Source organism: Lutra lutra, chromosome 8 (genome assembly GCF_902655055.1).
Source record: "Lutra lutra chromosome 8, mLutLut1.2, whole genome shotgun sequence".
NCBI lineage: Eukaryota > Metazoa > Chordata > Mammalia > Carnivora > Mustelidae > Lutra > Lutra lutra.
The window spans coordinates 92352047-92379892 of NC_062285.1; the positions used below are offsets into that span (position 1 = coordinate 92352047).

The 27846-nt window shown below is 36.7% G+C and overlaps 1 protein-coding gene across 1 annotated transcript in view; it reads left to right on the plus strand.

Annotated features, from left to right (window-relative positions):
* The window catches only part of TBK1 (TANK binding kinase 1), a 48706-nt gene extending 22101 nt beyond the window's left edge, over positions 1-26605 (plus strand). The window contains exons 6-21 of the mRNA XM_047741398.1: positions 2697-2857; positions 6539-6649; positions 10622-10801; positions 13551-13747; positions 15552-15610; positions 15861-15952; positions 19276-19377; positions 20124-20202; positions 20630-20751; positions 20852-20928; positions 21625-21664; positions 22174-22275; positions 22389-22485; positions 23121-23227; positions 23452-23523; positions 25849-26605. Of these exons, the coding sequence (XP_047597354.1) occupies positions 2697-2857; positions 6539-6649; positions 10622-10801; positions 13551-13747; positions 15552-15610; positions 15861-15952; positions 19276-19377; positions 20124-20202; positions 20630-20751; positions 20852-20928; positions 21625-21664; positions 22174-22275; positions 22389-22485; positions 23121-23227; positions 23452-23523; positions 25849-25900 (1650 nt within the window). The 3' untranslated portion in view covers positions 25901-26605. The remainder of the gene's footprint in view (positions 1-2696; positions 2858-6538; positions 6650-10621; positions 10802-13550; positions 13748-15551; positions 15611-15860; positions 15953-19275; positions 19378-20123; positions 20203-20629; positions 20752-20851; positions 20929-21624; positions 21665-22173; positions 22276-22388; positions 22486-23120; positions 23228-23451; positions 23524-25848) is intronic.
* The last annotated feature ends 1241 nt before the right edge of the window (positions 26606-27846 follow it).

Consider the following 27846-nt stretch of genomic DNA (forward strand, 5'->3'; position numbering starts at 1 on the left):
TGGAAGGCCAGGCCCAGTAATACCAAACCCTCCAGAAACACAAGTCTTACTTTCAGGAGGGAGCTGGTGAACACAGATACATCTAACCACTCTGTATTAAGCCAGTATCATTCAGTCACTCTGCAGGGAATTTTACCAGTTAGGTAGTGTATTATTGCACCTTTTGAGAAGATTCCCCCTTTGTCTTCTTTTAGAATCACTGTATCTATTCCTCGTGTGCTAGAGGATTATCAGGCATATCCAGGTACTCTGTTCACAGCCCCATTTATACACTAAGTACCATCTATTCTGTCAAAAGTCTGGCTAGCACTTCTTCTTTTTTTTTTTTTTTAAAGATTTTATTTATTTGTTAGAGAGAGAGCATGAGCACAGGCAGACAGAGTGGTAGGCAGAGGCAGAGGGAGAAGCAGGCTCCCCGCTGAGCAAGGAGCCCGATGTGGGACTCGATCCCAGGACGCTGGGATCATGACCTGAGCCAAAGGCAGCTGCTTAACCAACTGAGCCACCCAGGCGTCCCTGGCTAGCACTTCTAAGGACAGTAGTTTATGTGCTATACCATAAAACAGCAAAACCACTTGTACCCCATATGTCTGATAGGCATAAGTTTGGACACTCATTTCAAACCCCTCATGCTTATCACCTCTTTTGATTTTGCATTAAAATCTATTTCACAGGCACCTGGGTGGCTCTGTTGGTTAAGCAACTGCTTTCCATTCAGGTCATGATCAAGTCCCGCATCAGGCTCCCTGCTTGGCAAGAAGTATGCTTCTCACTCTGACCTCCCCTCTCATGCTCTCTCTCTCATTCTGTCTCAAATAAATAAATAAAATCTTAAAAAAATAAAGCATATTTCCTAAAAGAATATCCCCCATCCCCATCTCCCACCCCTCCCATACACCACACATAAAATCCAGGGATTGTGACCCTTTGGGAGTCAGATTCATAGATTGTGTTATTTAGAAACACCCTCCTAGTGGTGCCATTTGCATTGGTTCCCAGGCCCTTGGGCCACAACCACGTATCACAGTGTCATAAGGCATTTGTTTTGATTTGGATGATCAAATCTTTGGTCAACTCTGCTCTACTTTGGTCCATAATAATACACTCTTGTAGCTTTATCTTTCAAGAATCTTAAAGTTCTAATGCGTCATTTCTGTGAAGGCAAATGTCAAGAGGCAAAGCATGTATGACCCCTGGTTATACTCTGCAGGGTTTAATGTCCACCAGAATCTCTGTCTGGATCTGTAAGCTCCTAAGCCATGTCTTCTAAGATTTGTCTCTACTCCAGAACTCTCATATAGTGTCTCCTGGGCTTAAAGTCATGTGTTCAACATCAGACCAGCTACTTGTCTGGGTTGCTCCGTCGCAATCAACCCAGTCAGGCTAGTCTGTGAAATAATTTTAGAAAATTTTATTTTTATCTCAGAGTTCATCTGACTTGCTCTGATGGACTGCATGTCAGGGACGAGGAGAAGGAATCAAGGCTGCCTGAAAGGTTTGCAACTTATACCTGAAAGGTATAAGCAACTGGGTAGATGGTGGTACTGCTTACTTAAGAAGGTAAAGATTAGAAGGAAACCAGTTTGAGAGTGAAGACCAAGAGTCTATTTTAGATACGTGAAGTTTGAGCTGCTTTTTAGATTTTAGAGAAAACAGTAGAATATATGAATCTGGAGCTCAGGGCGGGAGATAGTTTTGGGAGTTAAAGTATTAGATAAGGGGCACCTGGGTGACTCAGTCGGTTAAGCATCTGCCTTCTGCTCAGGTCATGAGCCCGGGGTCCTGAGATTGAGCCCCCATACCATGTTCAGCAGGAGCCTGCTTCTCCTTGTGACTGCCACTCTACTCTGCCTATTTGTGCTGTCTCTCTCTCTCTCTGAAATAAATAAAATCTTAGAGTATATAAATAATATTTAATGCCATAGGCCTAAATAGGAGATGAGGAAATAAGACAATTATAAATGTAAACAGCTATTTTGAGAAGTTTTACTATGATGGGAAGCAGAGAATTGGGTCATATGTAGAAAGGGTGGTGGGGTCAGTTTAGGGCTTTTAAAAAAAAAAAAGATCTTAGGGGCGTCTGGGTGGCTCTTGATTTCAGCTAAGGTCATGATCTCAGGATCACAAGATCAAGTCATGCATCAGGCTCTGCGCTTAAGATTCTCTCCCCCACTCCTTCTACCGCCACCCGCTTCCAAAAAGAGAAGGAAAGTGGGAGATCTTAAAGCATGTATGTAAGCTGAAAGGAATGATCCAGTAGGGGGAAATTGATACTTAAAAGGGTTAATTGCAGGAACTGATTTCTGGAATTGGTGAGTCTCAATAAAGTAGGTTCCACAGCACAGATGGAAAAGTTAGCTCTTGACAGGAGCAGTTCCATCGTAACTGGAAAGTAGGCCTGGAGTCTGGACACAGATTCAGATAGGTTGGTATTTGATAAAAGGCATAGGGAGAATTGATCTCTGATTGCTTCCATTTCCTCGCTGAAGTATGAAGTGAGGTTTCAAAATTGAGAGTTAAAGAAGGGTAGTTTGGAGGCTTGAGGAGGGAAAAGAAAACATGAAATAGTCTTTTTAGATTGGGAAAGTGAAATTATAAGGAAAATATGGTAGAGTTTGTAGGTGTTATTGGTTACCCATTTGTGTGTAATGTATTACTATAGAACACAAGTTCGTTTCTTCATCCTTTTTTTAAAGCATCCTGATATGTATGAGAGAGCAGTCCTGAGAAAAGATCATCAGAAGAAGTATGGAGCAACGGTTGATCTTTGGAGCATTGGGGTAACATTTTACCATGCAGCTACTGGATCCTTGCCATTTAGACCATTTGAAGGGCCACGTAGGAATAAGGAAGTGATGTAAGTGGTTTCTCTGTCTAAAATTCAAAACAATTTTAAAAATGTATTTCTGTCTTTGTGTCATCATACTTTAGGGGTATATACTAATGAATATTGATTTTAGCCATCATTTCTGATGTATTAATCTATTTTGTTTTGAATAAGAATACAGCTTTATAAAGTATATAGGCATAATTTTTCATATTGTGTTTAAGTATCTTATATACAAAGTGTAAATGGCATCAGCCTTTGGTCCATTATTAAAAATACTCTGAGTCTATTTCAGCACACTGTTTATTTCTCTTTGTGTACTACATATCAGGGTTTTTCATTTATATAACTGAAAAAAAAAATAGTATTTCTGTTAAAACCATTACCAGATCTAAAAGAAATAAAATTTTAAAAACGGGGCCACCTGGGTGGCACAGTCATTAAACATCTGCCTTTGGCTCAGGTCATGATCCCAGGGTTCTGGGATCGAGCTCTGCATAGGGCTCCCTCCTCGGCGGGATGCCTGCTTCTCCCTCTCCCACTCACCCTGCTTGTGTTCCCTCTCTAGCTGGGTTTCTCTCTGACAACTAAATAAATAAAATCTTTAAAAAAACAAAATTAAAGAAAATTTTTAAAAAGAAAGAAAAAAATTTTTACCCTGAACTGATCTGATTTTTTTTTTTTTTTTTACCATTTCAGAAATAACATTTAATATACATATATAACATTTAATAAGTTTTTTTCTAGTGTGGTTTCGGTCAAAGACTGAATGTATTTTACTAGTACATTATACCTTTATGTACTGTCATAATTAATGGGAAATAATTACTGTGTATAAAATCACTGTTGTAAACCAAATAAAGGAGAAAAGAGAGAGATACCTGGGTAGTGTCTGCCTTCTACTCAGGGGATTAAGTGTCTGCCTTTGGCTCAGGTCATGATCCTGGGGTTCTGATATTGAGCCCCACATCGGGCTCCTTGCTCAGCGGGGAGCCTGCTTCTCCCTTTTCTTCTGCCCCTTTACCCCAACCTCCGCCCTCATGCTCTCTCTGCTTTCTCTCTTAAGCTCGCTCTCTCAAATAAATAAAATTTTAAAAAGCAAAAAGAAGGAAAGAGATGGAATTCTAGATATGAAGTTTTTTTTTAAGATCTTATTTATTTGACGGAGAGAGAGAAGCAAGCAGGGTGAGCAGCAAGCAAAGGGAGAGGAAGAGGCAGGCTCCCAATCCCAGGACCCCGAGATCATGACCTGAGGCAGATATTTAATGGACTGAGCCACCCAGGCACCCTTAGATGTAAAATTTTTTATAAACATCTGTACACCAATCGTATATCTTTTTATCATAAAAGAAATTAGTGAATGAGCCTGTGTCGTGAGAAATAGCTAATCTATGTACACATAAAACTAAAAGGTTATAAATGTTGTTTAGAGCATGTTCTGGGATAGTAACTCACTGACATCCCAGTGTGTCCAATCATTCTTTAGATCTTAACATTTCTCTCAGACCTTTATATTTACCCCTGCATTTTGTAAGCAAACATGACTTCAGTAATCACAACTATAAAAATATAATCTTTCATCTAATCTTACTTCAGGAAATCGAGAGAGAAGGATATTTTTCTGTTTGTTGATTTGAGGAGATAAAACCAGCTGATACAATGACTTTTGCTAAAAGCTGGCTATCTAAATGTTTTCAGCAAGAACGGTCTGCATATTCATGGGAGGAAGACATCCATTACTGTACTGATGATTTTGGTATAACGTTATTTTGAGCCTGCTTTGTAGCAGTGCCCATTTTATAAAATCTCTTCATTAATGAAGGCTGAGTGTCAATTTGTGTTTTTCTCATTAAACATAAATTGTGCCTAACAGTTTTGTCACACCTACACTTTAAAGCTTTTGCACATTTCTTGCTGCCCTAAAAATGGTTTAAATAAAAACATGATGCTCCCTAAGGAAGGAAACATGTGACTCAGCAACAGCTAGGAATACCTGATAATTTTGTCATCATGTGCACAGATATACCATTAGAAGAATTTCTTTTTTTTTTTTTTAAAGATTTTATTTATTTAATTGACAGATCACAAGTAGGCAGAGAGGCAGGCAGAGAGAGAGAGAGAGGAGGAAGCAGGCTCCCTGCTGAGCAGAGAGCCCGATGAGGGGCTCAATCCCAGGACCCTGGGATCATGACCTGAGCTGAAGGCAGAGGTTTCAACCCACTGAGCCACCCAGGCGCCCCAGAAGAATTTATTTCTTTATATGCACAGCTTTTCATGAACACTGATAATGTTCCGAGGTGCTTGAAATAGTAATAAAGACTGTTTTACTATTGAAGGATGCTTTTGTTTCACATTATAGCAGTGTCGTTCCCTCAGCCTATCATTTACATTTTATTAGTGTATTTATATATGCGTCTTAGCAAAATTAGTAAAGCTTTTCCAAATATTTTAAGGGTTCTGCCATCATTCTCTTCACTTCTTCTTTTTTGCATTAATCTCACATATCTCTACTTATTCTTCCACAGTCAGATCTTTCTCATATGAATGCAACTTATTTTTCACATTAAATTCCTTCTGTGAAAAATATGTTAAGGCAAAATTCCTGCTGCCTCTCCTGTAGAAGCAGCAAGTGGTCCAAATCAGTGGTACCTGGTGTCTTCTACTTTTTGAGAGAATATATTGATATGCTCAGAGCACATTAAACAAACGAACAAAAAATTATGCCAGAAAGGTGCCTGGGTGGCTCAGTCAGTTGAGTGTCTGCCTTCGGCACAGGTCATGATCTCAGGGACCTGGGATCGAGCCCCACTTTGGGGCTCCCCTGCTCAGCGGGCAGTCTGCTTCTCTCTCTGACCCTCCCCCATCTCATGCTCTCTCTCTCTCTGTCAAATAAAAAAGCATTTTTTAAAAAATATGCTAGAAATAATGTCCATAAACTTACGTAAGACTGCTGTTTTATGTTTTGCATTTTCAACTGGAAGAAAGTATTTTTGAAAGCATGGGACCCTTCTTTCTCTCCCACTCTCAGGTTTTGTTTAGAAAAGTGCTGAAACCTGCCGGGCTGCTCTCATTGACTTCCCCCATCTTTATGGTATTCTTTTGCTTCCCGCTCCAGATCTTTCTCTAGGCCATCTTTATTTTTATCACCTACCTCAAGGATCCAGTTAAATTTGGCTTTTAATTTTGGTACACATGCCTATTCTTGTATGTGTTATATATTTTTTCAATTTGCAAAGAATCTTTGTGATACTGTGCTGTGTATAGTGTTGTCTTCTTTTAAAAGAAAAAAATGCTACTGTTCATTCTGCGGTAATTTCATAGTCCAGTTGACTGCCTTTGGATAATATGGGTAAAAGGGATTTTTATGGCCTAGAAACATTCTGTAACATAACTTTTTTTGTGTTTGCTCGATTTTTTCAGATGGAAAAGTTAATATTTTTGTTGTGAACATCAAGATGCTGTTATATGGCACTCTGAGATCCCAATGAAAATTAATTATGGCATATATAAAATAATCATACAACTACTATTCTACTTCAGTCAGTCAGATTCAAAGTATTTTGATTGTTTTATGGATCCTCTGAACATCAGTCACAAAGTTTCGTCTAGTAGATAATTGTAGGTGCAACTGAGGAAATATTTTTGCAAAACCCATTGATATGCTATGAAATAATGAACTACTTATTTTATTCTGCATTTATTCCTCCCAAGGTATAAAATAATAACTGGAAAGCCTTCTGGTGCAATATCTGGCGTACAGAAAGCAGAAAATGGACCAATCGACTGGAGTGGAGACATGCCTATTTCTTGTAGTCTTTCTCGGTCAGTATGGTGTATCCAGTTCTCTTTTGCACTTTGATGTTTGAGATCTTTGTTGACTAAAATCGCAAATACTCAGTGTGTGGTTTGGTTTGGGCTTTTTTTTTTTTAAGATGTTAGTATATTTTAGGCATACTTTGAAGTGTGGTGTTTGTCTTTGTGGCAATGTAAAGATTTATAGATATATATAAATAGTTTTACCAGATCTCTATTAGGATACAGGGCAAACATTTTTGATTTGCTAATCACTTGTCTTAGAATTCTGTCCAATGTAGAGATTTCGCTTAGGATCTTGGTACATTTTGTACTGACCATCCATATGGACAGACCACAAATAGTGGTGCAGATGGTAATAACTAGAGTTCTAAAAAACAAATAGTCATGAAGTTTAGGGATGGCTCAATCGGTTGGGCGGCTCCCTTCAGCTTGGATCATGATCCCAGGGTCCTGGGATCTAGTCCCACATTGGGCTCCCTTCTCTGTGGAGAACCTGTTTCTCCCTCTCCCACTGCCTGCTGCTCTGCCTACTTGTGCTTTCTCTCTGTCAAATAAATAAATAAAATCTTAAAAAAAAAAAAAAGTTTAGTATTTTCCTCATTTTTAAAACTATTTATATTATTGAAAAGGTGAGAATTAATACTTTTCTACTACTTTTTTCACTGTTTCAAAAGTTCAGGTGGGTCTTATTTAACTTAGTAAGCAGAACTCAAAAAAAATTTATTGTCAGACATGAATTCTGTTACCACAAAGAAAAATTTAAGGAGAAAGAAATTTAGAGAGTAGGGGCTCCTGGGTGGCTCAGTGGGTTAAGCCGCTGCCTTCGGCTCAGGTCATGATCTCAGGGTCCTGGGATCAAGCCCCGTGTCGGGCTCTCTGCTCGGCAGGGAGCCTGCTTCCTCCTCTCTCTCTGCCTGCCTCTCTGCCTGCTTGTGATCTCTCTCTGTCAAATAAATAAATAAAATCTTAAAAAAAAGAAAAAAGAAATTTAGAGAGTAAATTATTTTAAGTTTTATCCTGGAAATAAACCCAAGACACTCATCAATATTTAGAATTTCTGATTACTGAATTGACTTCCATTTTTCCTGAGTCTGGCAGTTGTATAATCTACAAGTAACATAGGTTATGATTTATTGGCTTAACATCCATTGTAATTTGTGGGTGCTTTTTGTATGATTTTCTACAAATCTACAAGTATAATCTACAAGTTGTATAATCTACAAGTAACATAGGTTATGATTTATTGGCTTAACATCCATTGTAATTTGTGGGTGCTTTTTGTATGATTTTCTACAAATAAATTTAAATATTTAATATTTTAAATATTAGATATTATTCACTTAAACCATATATATCCAAAAAACCATATATATCATAAGCTAATAAAATATCATCTATTACTGTTTCATATTTTTGATGTCTGTGATACTCATTTAAACTAAGGGTTCTTCTAAAATCTTTTTGGGGGGCTTAAAAAAAATTTTTTTTTTAAAGATTTTATTTATTTATTAGAGAGATCACAAGCAGGCAGAGAGGCAGGCAGAGAGAGAGGAGGAAGCAGGCTCCCCGCTGAGCAGAGAGCCCGATGCGGGGCTCGATCCCAGGACTCTGAGATCATGACCTGAGCCGAAGGCAGCGGCTTAACCCACTGAGCCACCCAGGCGCCCCAAAAAATTTTTTTTGAGTACACACAGTGCTATATTAGTTTCAGGTGTACAACATGGTATAAAATTTTAAAGTTTTTGAGAACCACTATTCTGACAATTTCATTTTTGTGTGTTTAAAGAAATTCTCCAAAATGATATTGGGTCTTGCAACCAGAATTATCCAGAGAAATTCACTTGATTGGAGAGCAGAAGTTGAACGTTTTAATAGTGGTTTGTGTTAAATTTTGTTTTAGAAAATACTCATTTTTGGAATTTCAGGCAAAATTGATAAAATGTCAAAGGGTCAGGAAGTGAGCATTGGCTAATCATTATATTTCTGAAATTTGGAATGAGTAATTTGACAATCTGAACTACAGATTGTATATTTCAGGATGCAGGTGTTACCTATCAGTCTTTAGCACACCAAGTTACAAATTCTTTTAGAAAAATTGCTTAGGTACCAGAAAGTATATTATATAATATTTTTTTTAAATATTAAGTACTTTAAGTACTACAAATCAGCAATGAAAACAACTATGAAAAGTAGAACAACTGTTAAAAAAAAATAAATAACAGTCATTATATATATTAGCCAAGACTGGGTAGCAATCGAGAAAGACCTAATTCAGCTGGTTTAAGTGAAAAAGGATGTAGATTGACTTTGTAATTGAAAGTTCATATATATATATGAACTCAAAGCCCAGCTGAATCCTTGGAATCAGACTGTGACGTCAAGACTTGGTCTCTTCAAATCATTCACATCTCCTTTTCTCTGATTCGTCTTTACTCTAGGTCATGCTCTTTGCTGGCAGCCACAAGGTAGCTGCTGCCATTCCAAGACTCACATTCTCAAAGCTTTGAAAGCACAGTAGGAAGAGAGACCGATAGCAAAGATCTCTGGTTCTCATTTAACTAACTTGCATGCTATCACCTGTCTACCTCTAATTGTAATTAAGCACACCAAGGAATTATTCCAGTGTCTGTTACATAGTCAAGAATATGTTTTAGGGTCACCTGGGTGGCTCAGTTCAGCGCCCGACTCTTGATTTCACATCAGGTCTTGATCTCAGGGTTGTGAGTTCACACCCCACATTGGTCCCATGCTGGGCATGGAGCCTGCATTTAAAAATACATATATATACATATATGTGTGTGTATATACATGTATATATATATATTTGAAATTCCATAATTGAGAGTCTTTTTGAGTGTATTGTATAATTTAGTGAAAGCATGAGAAAAAATAAGTCTTAACTGTTGATTAACAGACCTGTACCCCTGAAGCAAATAATACATTATATGTTAATAAAAAAAATCTTTATTCTTTTTTTTATTTTTTAAAAATTTAAGCTTATTAGTCAGAGATTATCTCTAGTTGAATTGGCACTTATTGATCTCTAGATGATTATATCAATTTTACTTCCTAAAGAAATATACTACCGAAAAAAGTATACTACAAAAGTATATAAATTCAACATTAAAAATGATATATTGGAGAACCATATTAAAAGAATATTAAAGACCTTGAAATTAAGCCATTATCTTATCCTCATCACTGCCTGGTTCTAATCCACTGATCTTGTATTGATGGCCATGGATGTATAACGTTGGAGTGTTTGGAAAAGTGAGAAAACTTGGGAAGGAGCAAATAAAATAATCAGTAAAAGATAAGTTAACATTAAATATACCATAACCTCTGATTCATTGACAAGTAATTTTAAACCAAGGCTACCTGACTTTTTGAAAAGTTGGCAGATTTTTTAAAATTTTAGATCAGGGGCGCCTAGGTGGTTTAGTCAGTTAAGTGTCTGCCTTTCACTCACGTCATGATCCCTGAGTCCCAGGATCAAGCCCCACATCAGGCTCCCTGCTCAGTGGGGAGCCTGTTTCTCCCTCTCCCTCTGCCCCTCATCCCGCTTATGCTCTCTCTCTCTCTCTCTTTCTCTCAAATAAATAAAATCTTTAAAAAATTTTTATTTTTATTTTTTATTTTTTTTAAAGATTTTTTTTTTTATTTATTTGTCAGAGAGAGAGGGAGAGAGAGTGAGCACAGGCAGACAGAATGGCAGGCAGAGGCAGAGGGAGAAGCAGGCTCCCCGCCAAGCAAGGAGCCTGATGTGGGACTCGATCCCAGGACGCTGGGATCATGACCTGAGCCGAAGGCAGCTGCTTAACCAACTGAGCCACCCAGGCGTCCCAAAATCTTTAAAAAATTTTTAGATCAATCTTAAGCAATAACAGTTACTTTGATTTGTTGGTAAGTATTAATATTTTTGTATCTAGAGAAAATGCAACATTCACTTTTCAAGTAACTTTTTCAATACTATTTTAGGGGTCTTCAGGTTCTACTTACCCCTGTTCTTGCAAACATCCTGGAGGCAGATCAGGAAAAGTGTTGGGGTTTTGACCAGTTTTTTGCAGAAACTAGTGATATACTTCATCGAATGATAATTCATGTTTTTTCACTGCAACAAATGACAGCTCATAAGATTTATATTCATAGCTATAATACGTAAGTACCTCTTTATGTTTTCATCCTATATCATAATGTTGTGTTTTATAATTATCTTTCTAAATTAGTAGAGGAAATGGAAAAGATGTCTCAGCTTCTCCAAAGGCACCCCCTTCCCACTTAGGAAATTAAGTCTGCATGCTTAGTAAATTTTTTTTCACTTATTTTTAGAGTGAAAGGATTAATTTTCTACTTTTATAAAATTTGTAGTCAACTTGGTTTCTTCTTAAACTGCAGGTTTTACAAGGCTGTTTTTGTTTTGTGCCTTCTCTCTTACATAATCACATAACCACAGATAACATCTACCAGTAAATGGGCTAGGTTAAGAGTGCTGCCCTGTCAGGATTGCCTGGCTGGCTCAGTCAGAGGAGCCTGTGACTCTTGATCTCCAGTTCCTGATTTCAAACCCCATGTTAGGCAAAGAACCTACTTTAAAAAAAAAAAAAGAACAAAAAATTTAAGAGTATTACCCTGCCACTTAAAAAAGATTAAAGCATATGTCTTAAATATAGTCAGTGTTTTATTATTTACATATGTGGCATAAACCCCGTATTAGGTGTTAGAGAAATAAGTATTTGTTTTACCTTAAAAAAAACACACATTATGCCTATATTATTTTTAAAAATCTACCAATTTGATAGAACTGCATATAACTAAATGCACATACACTTATATGTAAAACTAGGGAAATCTGAAATCATAGGTGGACTATATAAGAAGCTATATCCTGGTTATAATATTACACTATAATATATGCAAGTTGTTACCATTGGGGGAAACTGGGCAAAGGGTATACAGAATCAATGGGTATTTTTTCCTTAGAACTGCATGAATCAGGGTGCCTGGGTGGCTCAGTTGTTAAGCAGCTTCCTTCAGCTCAGGTCATGATCCCAAGGTCCTAGGATTGAGCCCCGCATCGGGCTCTCTGCTCAGTGGGAACCCTGCTTCTCCCTCTCCCACTCCCCCTGCTTGTGTTCTCTCTCTACTGTGTTTCTGTCTCTCTGTGTTTCTGTCTCTCTCTCTCTGTGTCAGATAAAATCTTAAAAAAAAACAACTGTGTGAATCTACAGTGATCTCAAATGTTTTTTAAAATGAAGGGGAGCGGGTGCCTGGGTGGCTCAGTGGGTTAGGGCCTCTGCCTTCGGCTCAGGTCATGATCCCAGGGTCCTGGGATCGAGCCCCACATCGGGCTCTCTGCTCAGCGGGGAGCCTGCTTCCTCCTCTTTCTCCGCCTGCTTCTCTGCCTGTTTGTGATCTCTGTCTGTCAAATAAATAAATAAATAAATCTTTTTTTTTTTTTTTAATAAAAATAAATAAATTAATTAAATGAAGGGGAGGGGCGCCTGGGTGGCTCAGTGGGTTGAAGCCTCTGCCTTCGGCTCTGGTCATGATCCCGGAGTGCTGGGATTGAGCCCCACATTGGGCTCTCTGCTCAGCGGGGTGCCTGCTTCCCTCTCTCTCTCTCTGCCTGCCTCTCTGCCTACTTGTGATCTCTGTCTGTCAAATAAATAAAATCTTTTATTAAATAAATAAATAAATAAAATGAAGGGGAAAAAGCATTACACCCGTTCTGTGTACCTCAGTGTCTGTTTTGACAAGATTCAAACAGCAGTTTTGATGTCTCATAAAACTCAAAAAGAGACCTTTACTGGCAATTAATTTATCAAGGAGTAAAATCAATTAGATAAAATAATATTTTAGATTTTAATATGTAACATGTATAATAATATAAACATTAAATATCACATCAATATATAATAAAATATTAATATAACAGGTAGGTGTGTATTATTCATCTTTGTTTTGGTATGTAATAGCATGAATAAATGTGTATCATAGGGGCACCTAGGTGGTTCAGTCAGTTAAGCAGCCGACTCTTGATTTTGGCTCAGGTCATGATGATCTCAGGGCCCTGGGATTGAGCCCAGAGTCCCCAAGTCTGGCTCTTAGCACAGCAGGGAGTCTGCTTGTCCCTCTCTCTCCACTCCTCCTCTGACTCGTGCGCTCTCTCTCTCAAATAAGTAAAATCTTTTTAAAAAGATTTAAAGATATATCATAGGTGCTGGCCATTATTTCATTTTCAGAATACATTTGAACATAAAAAAGCCCACCCAAGCCTGAGACAAATCACAGCATTGCTGATGAAATGTTTCTTTGATTGCATAGGTCTGTTCAGGGAGAATCTGCCTTTTTCCCCAAAATACCAGTTTGAAAAAAATCTGGTTGTATTCATTTAACATATTCTACAATCATATCTCAGAGACTGTTCTCAGCTGTTAAAGGGATTAAATCTTCCACGGTTCTGTGAGGTGGGTGATACTGCTCATGTTTTATAGATGAGGAAACTTAGCACAAAGTAGTTAAGTAACTTAAGGTAATTCAGCAAGTAAGTAGAACTGGAATTTGAACCCATGTAGTCTGATCCAGAGTCCATGCTCCAAAGTGATCTGCCGTGTTGGCTCCCCATTAGTAAACATTAAGAATCCTGTGTCTTACACATATCCAACATGGTTATTCAGACATAAAAGTATTTTGGAATTGATAGCTGTCTAGACACGTTATGTGGAATTTTCAGTTTAATAGACATCATAGTACCCACATCAGCAAAGCAGTGTTTCTATAGACTCTCCATGATCTGAAGTATCACGTAGAAATGAATGTTGTTATACTCAGCACACACAAAAAAAAAGATTTTAAAACTTCTTACTCCACCCCAATTATGTTGTCCTTTTGAATTTTTCTCACACAGTGCTACTGTATTTCATGAACTGGTGTATAAACAAACCAAAATTATTTCTTCAAATCAAGAACTTATATATGAGGGACGACGTTTAGTCATTGAACCTGGAAGACTGGTACAGCATTTCCCTAAAACGACGGAAGAAAATCCCATCTTTGTAGTAAGTCGGGAACCTCTGAATACCATAGGATTGATATATGAGAAAAGTAAGTGGAGATTTTCTTAGTGATCCTGCTAGCCATTAAAAAAAAAAAAATGATCTGTAGAAATAATTGGCATCTTCATAAAGCTTGATGATGATAGTAATGTAGAATTTTCATAAATACTAGTATTTTGTAAATTAGTTGAATGAGACTCGTCATAAAATTGAAGAGCCTTTGTAGACTACAGAATTTGACCTTCAATATTGTTTCAAAAAATGGTAAAATAGGGGCACCTGGGCAGCTCAGTGGGTTAAGTCTCTGCCTTTGGCTCAGGTCATGATCTCAGGGTCCTGGGATTGAGCCCCGCATCAGGCTTTCTGCTTAACAGGGAGTCTCCTTCCCTCTCTCTCTGTCAAATAAATAAATAAAATCTTTTTTTTAAAAAAATGGTAAGAGGGGCGCCTGGGTGGCTCAGTGGGTTAAAGCCTCTGCTTTTGGCTCAGGTCATGATCCCAGGGTTCTGGGATCGAGCCCCACATCGGGCTCTCTACTCAGCAGGGAGCCTGCTTCCCTCCCTTTCTCTCTGCCTGCCTCTGTGCCTACTTGTGATCTCTGTCTGTCAAATAAATAAATAAAATATTAAAAAAAAAATGTTAAGGGGCGCCTGGGTGGCTCAGTGGGTTAAAGTCTCTGCTTTCGGCTCCGGTCATGATCTCAGGGTCCTGGGATTGAGCCCCACATTGGGCTCTTTGCTCAGTAGGGAGCCTGCTTCCTCCTCTCTCTCTCTGCCTGCCTCTCTGACTACTTATGATCTCTGTCAGTCAAATAAATAAAATCTTTAAAAAAAAATGGTAAAATAGTTTGCCATGTATGTTTTACTGTAGCTTTCTGCTTTTAGTATTTTACTAACACTCAAAATAACCTTTTGTATCATAAATATGAGCAAATGTTTATTGTGTCCAGTGTGACTAGGACACTTTGCCAGGCTTTGGAGTCTAAGAAAAATTAGATCTACATTTTGAGATCTTAAATTATTAATCTTACTGGTGTGGGAGGGGTTTACCCAGATTTTTATCTTTTTGTTGTTTTTAAAGATTTTAAAGCCCACAGATTTTTACTTTTCTGTTTGGGTCTTTGGGATTTGATTTAGATTTAAAAAGAAGTATTGAGCTTATTGTGTAGAAATACATTTAAGAAAAAACTGAACTCGGGGCGCCTGGGTGGCTCAGTGGGTTAAAGCCTCTGCCTTCAGCTCAGGTCATGATCTCAGGGTCCTGGGATCAAGCCCCGAATCCGGCTCTCTGCTCAGCGGGGAGCCTGCTTTCCCCTCTCTATCTCTGCCTGTGTCTCTGCCTACTTGTGAACTCTCACTGTCAAATAAATAAATAAAATCTTAAAAAAAAAAAATGAAAGAAAAAACAACTCTTTAGAAATATTTCAGGTAATTTCTTCATTGTTAAGGATTGAGTGTTAATTGTTTCAAGTGATTTTTTTTTTTTTTTTTTTTTAACCTGGAAAAGAACTTTGGGGCTCCTGAGTGGTTCAGTAGGTTGAGTGTTTACCTTCAGGTCATGATCCCAGGGTCCTGAGATCAAGCCGGGCTTCAGGCTCCGTGCTCAGCAGGGAGTCTCCTTCTCCCCTCCCCACTGCTCCTGTGTATGCGTGCTCTCTCTCTCTTTCTGTCAGTGTCTCTCTCACCCTCTCAAATAAATAAATAGTTAAAAAAAAAAAAGAACTTTAAAGAGTTTTGCTACTAATGTTTAATTTAGAGGTTAATGTTTAATTTTGAAAATTGCTATGTAAAGGATATAGTAACCTATTCAAAATGATTTATTTCTGATTTTAATTATTTTACTTCGTATTTCAGTTTCCCTCCCTAAAGTACATCCACGTTATGATTTAGATGGGGATGCTAGCATGGCTAAGGTTAGTATTTAATTAAATTACTATGAAAAAAAATTACTCTGTAAACATGTGAATTAAAATTATCAATAGTGGAAACAGTCAAGTGTATTATCTTTACATATGTGTATGTGATCTAGGAAATTATTCATTTAAATTATTTATATATTTGTTTATTTTATATATAAAAATATATAAGCTGGAAAGTTGTTATGTAGAAGTTTTTTTTAATCCTGTACCACAATTAGCACCAAATATTATGTTTCTTCATTAGGCAATAACAGGAGTTGTGTGTTATGCCTGTAAAGTTGCCAGTACCTTGCTGCTTTATCAGGAATTAATGCGAAAGGGGATACGATGGTTGATGTAAGTAAGAAATTGAAATTTGAAAATAAGTGGTAACCACCCCATCATTGATACTTTACCTCTTCAGACTAGGTAGGGTCAAGTGCTTGGGGGTTTTACATTGTTTTGTTTTGTTTTGTTTTGTTTTTAAAGACTGTTTTTAAGTAATCTGCACGCAGTGGTGGGGCTTGAACTCAGTGACCCTGAGATCAAGAGTCACATGCTCTACCAGCAAAACCAGCCAGGTGTCCCTTGGGTTTTATGATGATACATTTGTTCCACATTTGGTTACAAAACTTTTAACAACTGGGGCGCCTGGGTGGCTCAGTGGGTTAAGCCTCTGCCTTCGGTTCAGGTCATAGTCTCAGGCTCCTGGGACCGAGCCCCGCATCGGGCTCTCTGCTTGGTGGGGAGCTTGCTTCCCCCTCTCCTTCTGCCTGCCTCTCTGCCTACTTGTGATATCTCTCTGTGTCAAATAAATTAATAAAATCTTTAAAAAAAATTAGCAACTATTTTTTTCATTTGATACCTACAACAATCTTGTGAGACAGATAGGACAAATAGTATCTGAATTTTAAAACATGCCACACTGTACAATGTGATGGTAAATGAAATCTTTTTCCAAGGACCTTGACTGGGGTTGTCATTTCACTGTCTTGTTAGGCTTTGTCATTTTTTGTTTTATGTTTATTTGTTTTGTTTTTTAGGATTTTATTTATTTAATTGAGAGAGAGAAAGAGCATGAGCAAGGGGAAGAGGGAGAGGGAGAAGCAGGCTCTCTGCTGAGCAGGGGAGCCCATCACAGGGCTTGACACCAGGACCCTAGGACCCCAGGACCATGACCTGAGCCAAAGGCAAACACTTAACTGACTGAGCTACCCAGCTGCCCTGGCTTTGGCATTATTATAATGCAGTACAGTCTGTACTTATTCTAGAGTTTATGTCCTCAGAATATTCCATTCTTTCTTGCCTTTTTCCCAAATGAAGTGTACATTCAACTTTATTTTTCTAATAGCGTTATTGAGCTGCAGTTCACATACTGTTTAATTCACCCATTTTTAAGTGTATAATTCAGTGGTTTTTAGTACATTCAGAGTTGTGCAGCCATCACCACTCATTATAAATTATTTTTGTCACCCCAAAAAGAAATCCTATACCCATTAGCAGCCATACCCATTAGCAACCACACCCTATTTCCCCCATAACCTCCTATCCCCAGGCAACCACAAATATGCTTTCTATCTATATAGATTTGCCTATTCTAGACTGTTCATGTAAGTGAAATTATACAGTGAAATACACATTCACTTTGACAAGCAATAAACACTTTTTCTTTTTTACCAAATCACTTAATATAGTTATTGTAGGTCAGAATATTGATCATCTAGTTAATTATTCTCTTCCCTGAAAGTAACCCTAAGAAATGTTCTGTGGATGAGTATGACTTGCCCTTTTTTACCTTTCATGGTTTGTAGTTGCGGTCTTTCACCTGCTAGAACCAGAGAACAAATAGTCTCCCTTGAACTTTGTGCCTCCAGTTTCTATACATCATTTAAGGCTTTTGAATTTTATATGCACATAGTCCTGGCCTCATGTTCCCTGGGCTCATAATGCTGCTTGGCTTTTGTGCTTGTGACCGTTCATGTATATCTGCCTCACACCTATTCGTCCTTTCTTGCAAAAACATCTATGAAGTGTTTCATCATTCTCATTCTGCTGGTGCTTTTTTTTTTTTTTTTAAAGATTTTATTTATTTATTTGTCAGAGAGAGAGAGAGAGAGGGAGAACACAAGCAGGGGGAGCAGCAGGCAGAGGCAGAGAGAGAAGCAGGCTCCCTGCCGAGCAAGGAACCCGATGCGGGACTCGATCCCAGGACCCCGGGATCACGACCAGAGCCAAAGGCAGCGGCTTAACCAACTGAGCCACCCAGGCGTCCCACATTCTGCTGGTGCTTTAAGAAGAAAGAAGAATGACACTTTTTTTGCCTGTCACCTTTATGTTAAATCCATAAATTGATGGGGTTTTTTTTAGGTGTTCACATACCCAGTTTGTAAGCCTATGCTTTTTTCTTTCTTTCTTCTTTTTTTTTTTTTTTTTTTGCTTTTTTCTTTCTATTAAAAAGCCTCTTCAGTTTTACTAAATAATTTCTAGAAAACTCTTTTAAGTGTTGACTCTGTTTACTTTTGTGGTATTGTTACTTACTCTCTCATGTTCATGTGGTTGTTATCTACCACAGTCACTGCTCCATAAAGCTTGGATTTCTTTTACCTAGTAAGTTGTAGTTTAGTAAGCCATGAGAAACTAGTTTTTTGCTTTGTTTTTTGGTTTTGGGTTTTTTTTAATAGTTTTTAAGATAGATCACTGTTGGTAAACTTTTTTAGTTAGTGAATATTTTAGACTCCATGAGCTACATAAGTTCTCTTTGGGTTTTTTTGTTTGTTTGTTTGTTTTTAAGATCTTATTTATTTATTTGAGGAAGACACAGCAAGAGAGGGAACACAAGCAGGGGAAATGGGAGAGGGAAAAGCAGGCTTCATGCTGGGGAAGGAGCCGGATGTGGGGCTTGATCCCAGGACCTGGGATCATGACCTGAGCCGAAGGCAGCTGCTTAACGACTGAGCCACCCAGGCACACCTCTCTTCTTTGTTTTTACTTCGTTTTTATAATCTTTGAAAATATAAATGTCATCCTTAGCAAAAACAGGTTTGGTTTGTTGACCTTTAATGTAAACCAAAAGCCCTCCAGTTTTATTATTTACTATGTCATTCTGCTTCTTGAGAGATTGTAATAATAATTAAAATTAATTCTGATGGTATAAGGCATAATGCTGTTTAGCTTATTCATGTGATTATTTGTTTTTAATTCCTTAATATAATTTTAATGCCTTAGATTTCTAAACTCTTAATAAGTAGTAATTAATAGTTTGTGTCCTGGAAAAGCATAGGGTCACAGTGATGCTTTCAGTAATAAAAAGTGAATTGGCAAGACTCAGCCCAAGGCAAGGGGGAAATGAACTGGCTTTCATAATATAACAAGATTGTTAATAAATTTGTCTGAACAATAGTAACAGTAGTGCAATTAGTGACAGGAGAAAACAAATAATTCTTTAAAAAACAAAACAAAACAGGGGCACATGGGTGGCTCAGTCACTAAGCATCTGCCTTTGGCTCAGGTCATGATCCTAGGATCAAGTCCCTGCTCAGCTGGAAGCCTGCTTCTCCCTTTCCCACTCCCCCTGTTCGTGTTCCTTCTCTTGCTATTTGTCTCCCTGGCAAATAAATTGAATGTTTTTAGAAAAAAAATCATTCATTAGATAAACTAATGAGAATATTATTATTTTTTAGAGAATTAGTTAAAGATGATTATAATGAAACTGTTCACAAAAAGACAGAAGTTGTGATCACATTGGATTTCTGTATCAGAAACATTGAAAAAACTGTGAAAGTGTGAGTAGATGACTTCCATATTAATAGTGGTTAAAATGTTAAATATTGTCCCATTTCTCTTTCATTTATTTAATTATCCTTGGCATCATACAATATGCTGTGCAAATATTTGTATTAAGATACAACCTTAGATTAAATTAATTCCTTGCAAAGACAAAATTTAGTCTTCTCGGTAAGAAAAGAACATTGGTGACATTTTCTCCTACCCTTTGTAAAGGAAAAAGTAATCTGACATAGAAATGTCTGATTTTTTAACCTTGCAAAAGCAGCCACTCTGAATAGGAAAACACAAAAACTACAGTCAACAAAGGAAGTGGGAAGGGGTGCTCTAGAACTGTGTTTTGGTAGGATTTACAGAATGTGGGGGGTTACTTTTAGTTTACTAGTACTTATTAATTAACCTTATCCCTGAGACTATTTTTTGAAACAGAATATTTTAGATTTCCCTGTTCCTGGGCTGTATTATTTATATTGCAGAGGAAATATAATAAATGAAATCAGTGTGTACTATTGACCACTATTCTGCGGTCTAGTATTTTGACTGTTTTCTTGGCATAAGACTGTTGGAAATTCCTTCTTTACAGAGACATCAACTTTTTTTGGAATCTGTTGCTTATAGGCTTTGCATTCAATATTTTATTCTCAAATAGTTGTCATAAAAACTCAGATATAATTTATAAAACATCTTTTAAAATCTATGTATTCATTATGCTCATTTAATTTTTCCATAATTGTTTTTTGTACAGATACGAAAAGTTGATGAAGATCAACCTAGAAGCAGCAGAATTAGGTGAAATTTCAGACATACACACCAAATTGTTGAGAGTAAGTATTTACAAAATTATGACAATCATTGGTTTGCTATGCTAATGGTTAACTATGCTAATGGTTCTATTTGACTTTTGCAACAACTCTATGAGATACAGAGTATTAACCATATTTTACAGGTAAAGAAGCTTAATTGAATGATGGAAAGTATTTTGCATGTTTTTTTTAAGAAAGGATATTTAGTGTAAGAAATGCTTTATAAAATGTATTAATACTAGTTAATCTATTATCTTATTATCATGTGATACTCTTTGTGGAAAATCAAACCAAGAAACTGTCCTTGCATTTAAAAATAAAAATAATATTTTTGACTTTAAATTGCCATAATCTACAAAAGAAATATGATTCAGACTGTAGACTCCATTGGCAATGTGTCATTTCTGTATTTTGCTAATCTGGATCTGAACCCACTGGTTTTATTTAGCTTTCCAGTTCTCAGGGAACAATAGAAACCAGTCTTCAGGATGTCGAAAGCAAATTATCTCCAGGTGGATTGCTGGCAGATACATGGGCCCATCAAGAAGGCACTCATCCAAAAGATAGACAGTAGGTTATATGATTTTATTGGTAGTGTCTGCTCTTATTATTAAATGTCCTTTTTCACATTGACTCAATTAATTTATTTGGTTTTTTTTTCCTTATATAGTGTAGAAAAGCTACAAGTCCTGCTAAATTGCATCACAGAGATTTACTATCAGTTCAAAAAAGACAAAGCGGAACGTAGTAAGTAAAATTTTTATTAATCTAATGAATCAGCTCTACTAGTTGTAATTCAGGTGGATTAATTTGGTATATTTATAAGGGTGGCTCCTTATTTCAGAGACTTGATTCTGTTGGGAAGGAGGTTGAATATACTAAAAATTATTCTTAAAACCAACGTTTTTTGAGTATTTTAAATTAAGGGTCCTGAACTCTAAAATCTCTAGAGACCAGTCATGTAACAAAAGGGAACGAGATTGGAGGAGGAGGATAAGAGAGGAGATACCCATATGAAGGAGTCACTACTCAGATTCATGAAATTTATTGCACCAAAATCTTCCTATTCTTAAGAGAAGCTGGAAATACAGATTTTGTTAGAATATCCTGTGGGTACCTGGCTGGCTCAGTCAGTGGAGCATGCAACTCTTGATCTCAGGGTCATGGGTTTGAACCCCACATTGGTTGTAGAGATCACTTAAATAAATAAATAAATCTTTAAAAGAAAGAAATATTCTGATTTTTTTAAATTAATTTTTTTTATGTTAACAGTGTAGAGATCAATTAAAAACTTTTGTAAGCTATATATCTAACCCATGGGTTGTAAGTTTGTGTCATCTACTCTAAACTCTTAGCTTTTTCGAAGTCATACTCTCAAAAGAAAAAGAAGTGTGCATGATTTTGTGATTCTATATTTGCAGAAGTCATATTTCTTATTTTTAGGATTAGCTTACAATGAAGAACAGATCCACAAATTCGATAAGTAAGTGTCCTTATCGTGTTTAATAATTATTTCTGGTTATGTAATTAATACAGTTCCTCTTAAAGTTGAAATTAATTCAGATAGAAAGTACATTTTTAATCTTGACTTTACGGAATTGTTACTGTGTGTGCACATATTTGAGGATCACTTTGTCTGGTTGAGAGGTTAAGGAGAAGGGAGAATGATGTAGAAGGGAATCTTCTACATTATGTGCTTTGATTGCAGAAGGATGGATAATAGAGAACATAGGCAAGGACAGAATAAACTGCTTTCTTAACCTTAACTTCATTAAATAAATATTTTCTGACCATTCTCCATCATGAACCTTCTCTTTCACATCTTGCTGCTATAATGCCTATCTTAGAAACCTTTGGCTTTCTACTATCAATATTCTAAAGCCAGAATAGTCATTACTAAGAAACATAAATTTTATGTATTTGAAAAGTTTTTAATATTGGAAATAGAAACCGTCACATTGGTTTAAGCATGTGATTATCTCTAAATTATAGGCAAAAACTGTATTACCATGCAACAAAAGCTATGACCCACTTTACAGACGAATGTGTTAAAAAATATGAGGCATTTTTGGATAAGTCAGAAGAATGGATGAGGTAAGGAACCTTAGTGGCTGACTGCACAAAGTACAATTCAGTGTACATTGTATATTGTAAGTAAGATAGTATTTCATTAGACTGCTTACTAATTGATTCTTTTTGGTTTTTAGAAAGATGCTTCATCTTAGGAAACAGTTATTATCCCTAACTAATCAGTGTTTTGATATTGAAGAAGAAGTATCAAAGTATCAAGACTGTACAAATGAGGTATAACTATCAAAAGTGTCCAGAAAAAAATCTTTTTCCTATTAGGAAAAAATACATTTCTTCTCCGTTTATATTTGAAATGATTGAAAAGAGAGAAATAGGATTTAATACACCTTATATTCAGTTCTGTTTGCCCATTTGTAATATGTGTTTTGAACCAAATTTTCAGAACTTAGGTATTTTACACTTAAAAGCATCTGATAAAATAAAAAATTTAAAAATTATTTTAAAAAGCATCTGATAGACCATTCTTTTTAATCATCTATGAGGAGAACCTTTTTTAAAGTGGTGGTTTAAGTACTGTATCATTCACAGATTTGAAATTAAAATTTAAAGCTATAAGGGCTTACTAAATTGTGTAACATTTGGGGCACCTGGGTGGCTCCAGTTAGTTAATAACCATCTATCTTCAGCTCCGGTCCTGATCCCAGGGTCTTGGGATCTCAGCAGGGAGCCTACTTCTCCCTCTCCCTTTGTCTCTGGGCTTGCCATTGCCCCTGCTTGTGCTTTCTCTCTGTCAGATAAATAAGTCAAATCTTTAAAAAAACAAAAGCAAAAAAAGGTGTAACCTTTAATGTAAGATCTGTAGTTTATACTTTGTTCAGTGATTGATGTAGGTTTTTTTGATGTTTCAGTTACAAGAAACTTTGCCCCAGAAAATGTTTGCAGCCTCCAGTGGAATCAAACATACCATGACCGCAATTTATCCATGTTCTAATACATTAGTGGAAATGACTCTTGGGTAAGAGATTTATTATTTGGTAACTATGATGTTTTCATTCATTTTTATTTCAGTTTGTGATCTTGCTCTTTTATTTTGAAATTTTTGATATTTGTTGTGAATATATTTGTTAATGGTATTTAATGGCTTACTCCAATCTAGAGAACTAAAACATATTAATAGAATTCTAAATCATTTGCATACTTTCTTGAGCAGAGACATTGATACTTGTTTTGTTTGTATAGTATGAAGAAATTAAAGGAAGAAATGGAAGGGGTGGTTAAAGAACTTGCTGAAAATAATCATATCTTAGAAAGGTAAGTAATGCAAATATTAACTCTGCCCTGTGATTTTATATGCAGTGGAATACATATAGATCTATATTTGTACCTGTCTGTCTTCCTATATCATTAGGTTAAAGTAGTGGGGAAAGGATATAACGTCAGAACCCTTTTGTTTTGTGATTTCCATGGTGCCTTTTAATGTGTTTGGGGTTGCTTGGATAAAGACAAGTCAACTGTGATTGATTCCATTGTATTGCACTGGTTAATAGAATTATTTGCTAATTTGAATCCATTTGTGAAACTGAAAATCTTTTGCACATTATTTTTCATACATCTTCTCATTAGAATTGTAATTTATTGGGGTTCCTGGGTGGCTCAGTAGGTTAAGCATACCACTCGATATGGGCTCAGGTCATGATCTCAGGTTCAGGAGATTGAGCCGTGCCTTGAACTCTGCGCTTGGCGGGGAATATGCTTGAAGATATCTCTCCCTCTGCCCGTCCACATGCTTGTTCACTCTCTAAATAAACAAATTTAGAATAATTATTTTTAAAATATTTGAGAGCGTGCACATGCACCAAGTGAGAGGTGGGCAAAATGAGGGGGAGAGAGGGAATTTCAAGCAGATGCCCTGGTGAGCTCAGAGCCTGAGGCTGGGCTTGATCTCCCAAACCTGAGATCATGACCTGAGCCAAAATCAAGAGACAGAGGCTTAATCGACTAAGCCACTCAGGCACCCCAGATGTTACCTTTTTTTTTTTTTAATGTGACCATTTTTAATGTATGCTGATTTAGTTGGTTAAAACTGATACCTTGTTTTAATTTGCATTTCTTTGGTTAATAGTGATATGAAAGCATCTTTTTATGTTTTATTCAGATTTGTGTGTGTGAATTGCCTTTTGGTTTTAAAATCTTTTTTTCTGTTGGTTTATAGCAATTACATAGTAATTATCTAAGCTTTTATAGTACCCAACTTAGTTTTTTCACAACTTGAGCTAAATATCAGCAAGAAAGGACTATTAAGATATGCTTTCAAAAACTTATATTGAATCTCTTCTGCCTTGTGACGTAAAATCCCACTTCTTAAAACATGTCCCATAAGTCACTTTCCCCTTATTTGCAAATTTATTTGACAATATATGGGTGATATAACATGGCATTAACAGCTTAAATATTAAATGACTGCTTACGGATTTTTGCCAGAACTAATAATGGACTCCAGGTCTTGACCACTGTCTCCCTGTGGCTGTCTCATTATCACTTCATTTCTTTTGTATTTAAAATCACATCATACCACCCTTCCCAATTCAGTTTCCCCTCCAATTTCCTCATTCTCTTCAGTGGAACCACCTTTTTCCTGATCCTTGAACATAGGTTATTTTAGATACTAACCCTTTTGCTGCCTTTCATCAAGTTTGGTGATCTTTCTTCAGAATGTTTCCATATTCCCCCTCTTGGCCTCATCAGACCTCCTTCCTCTTCACATAGGAGCTGTGGTGATAACCTACCACCTATCTTCCTAAGACCAGGCTTTGCCCATCTGTCATGGCTATTATAGCCAAAACAATCTTCCCAAACACTATCTACTGACATACTCCTTCAGCTCAGAAATTTCTAAACCCCTGTTACCTAAAAGGTCAAATCTAAATTCACACTTGAATTTAAAGAATAGAATACTCTGGCCCAGCTCATTCACTCAACTTTACTTCCTGCTGGCCCCTAAAATAACATTCTGCTCTAATAAGTTGCATTCCTTACTCTTCGTTGAGATGTCATACTTACTCCCAACTTCTTACTTTTGGTTTTCTAAATCCCACCCCACCAAAAAAAATTTACCCAGTTTTTCCTAATACTTCCTAGATCACATCCCTCATCCTTTTCTCTTAAGAAGTCCTCCCATTGATTTGAGATTTGATATTAAAACGTAATCCATTTTCTGGGGCTCCTGGGTGGCTCGGTCAGTTAAGTATCTACCATTGACTCAGGTCATGATCTGAGATGGGTCTGGGATCAAGTCCTGCATCGGGCTCCCTGCTCAGTGTGGAGCCTGCTTCTCCCTCTCCCTCTGCTCCTCCCCTGCTTGTGTGCTTGCTTCCTCTCTCTCTCTCTCTCTCTCTCTCTCTGTCAAATAAGTAAGTAAATAAATATCTTTAAAATAAAAAGTCCTTCCAAGCCACTGATTGTTTTTTTTTCACATATTTATAATAATACCACTGTGTTTCAGTAAGAAATAGAACAAATCATAGTTGCTTAAACTCTTTAATAGCTTACTCATCTGAAAAGTCTCCTATATTCTTTAAAATGTTAGGGCCAAATAAAGGAATCATCTGAGATTTCCTTTTTTCTTTTGTGTTTTAGGTTTGGCTCTTTAACCATGGATGGCGGCCTTCGCAATGTTGACTGTCTTTAGCTTTCTGGGAAGTTTGAAGACAGCTTTAGTTTGCACAAGAAAATAATGCTGGGGCATTAAATGAATGCCTCTGTAAATGGTCTCTTATTTCTACAATTCAGTATTTGATGTGGTCATGTAAATATGTACAATATTGTAAATACATAAAAAAGATATAAATTTTTGGCTGCTGTTAAGATGTAATTTTACCTTTTAACATTTATAATTAAATGAGGACCTCAGTGAGCTCTAGAAGAAAGCCATGACCGATATGTTGAAATACTGATCCTCTACTCTTCTGAGTGAGGCTGAGTTCTACATCTCTAACTGCCTACTGGAAACATTTTTTTAAGTGGAACCAAAATTGTCATCCTTACAGATCAGAAAAGACTGATAGTTGACTTGCTTATAAGTGATAGGATGGAGAAGTGGCTTCTTTGGGTGAGGAGCCAAACTGAACCACTGTTTTACTAGGATGACAATTTTGGTGGAGGGGAAAGTGATGTTTCATTTTACAAGGTGCCCAGAGCCCAGTTATCGTCACATGTGTTTAATTTCAGATAAATTATTGAGCAGAATTTTTAAGGTGATTTAATTATTAAAAACTGTTCATTTTATTTTGGCCATAAGTGTGTAACTGTCATAAAAATTTTAGGATTATTTCCACTGTTTCAAGCTGTATATTTTTTGTTTAATTTCTGCTTACTCCATCATGAAAAAATATCAATAAATTTCTCAATTTTAATGTAAAAGTTTGTATTTTTCTGTGTATAGCATTTTGAGAAACAAAAGTCTTTTGAAAGAAATAATATCTGTGGTGATGGTAAATCATTCTCAGACTACTGGATACAAGGACAGTTTTGTTTCTCTTCTAAATCTGATTCTAGTTTAGTTTAAATTCTACAATAAATTTATGCTATCCAAATCCAAAGGGAACATTCTCTTTGAAACATCTACCCAGAGTCGTATATTAAAGGATGGACTCAGCAAGAAGTTATTTCATCCAACAAGGTTGTGGTTCTGATTTCGGTCTTGGTTTCTGACTAACCAAATTATTAAAGTGTGTTTATGCACAACCTGCATATCATAAAGATAGCATGTCCCAAAGAGTAAATAATTTTGAGTAACATGAACATTGGGAAACTGAAAATGGATTAGGTTTTGTTTTCTTCTTTTTCCAAAGATTTTATTTATTTATTTGACAGAGACCAGGAGAGAGGGAACACAAGCAGAAGGAGTGAGAGAGGGGGAAGCAGGCTTCCCGCTGAGCAAGGAGCCCAACACGGGGCTATATCCCAAGACCCTGGGATCATGACCTGAGCCAAAGGTAGACGTTAACAGCTGAGCCACCCAGCTGCCGCTGAAAATGGATTAGGTTTTATTTATTTTTTTTTTTTTTAAGATTTTATTTGTTCACTTGGCAGAGAGAGAGATCACAAGTAGGCAGAGAGGCAGGCGGAGAGAAAGGAGGAAGCAGGCTCCTTGCCGAGCAGAGAGCCCGATGAGGGGCTCAATCCCAGGACCCTGAGATCATGACCTGAGCCGAAGGCAGATGCTTAACAGACTGAGCCCTCCAGGCATCCCTAGTATTCTTGCTTTTAAATTTTACCTTCAAAAATACAATCCTCATTCAGAACATTTTAAGTTAATGAATACATGGTGATACATACTAGTGTGCTTACCTAATAATAACCTAATAGGTTATATCAGTTTAGTAGCCTTTTTTTTCAGTATTGTGATATATTTTCAAAAGGTAGAGATTCATGATATAAAAATGGTATATACTTAGTGGATTTAACTCTTTACATAAGCTATAGTTCTAACAGCAGAAAAAATAAAAACTCAAATAAATGAACATAAAGCATATGGAGAAAAAGCAATCTTTTTGAGTAAATAAAAAAGGAATTAGAGGTTAGGGAAGAAAGGTGAAAAATAATCCCATAATATCTTCTGAAGTTCCAGGTTCT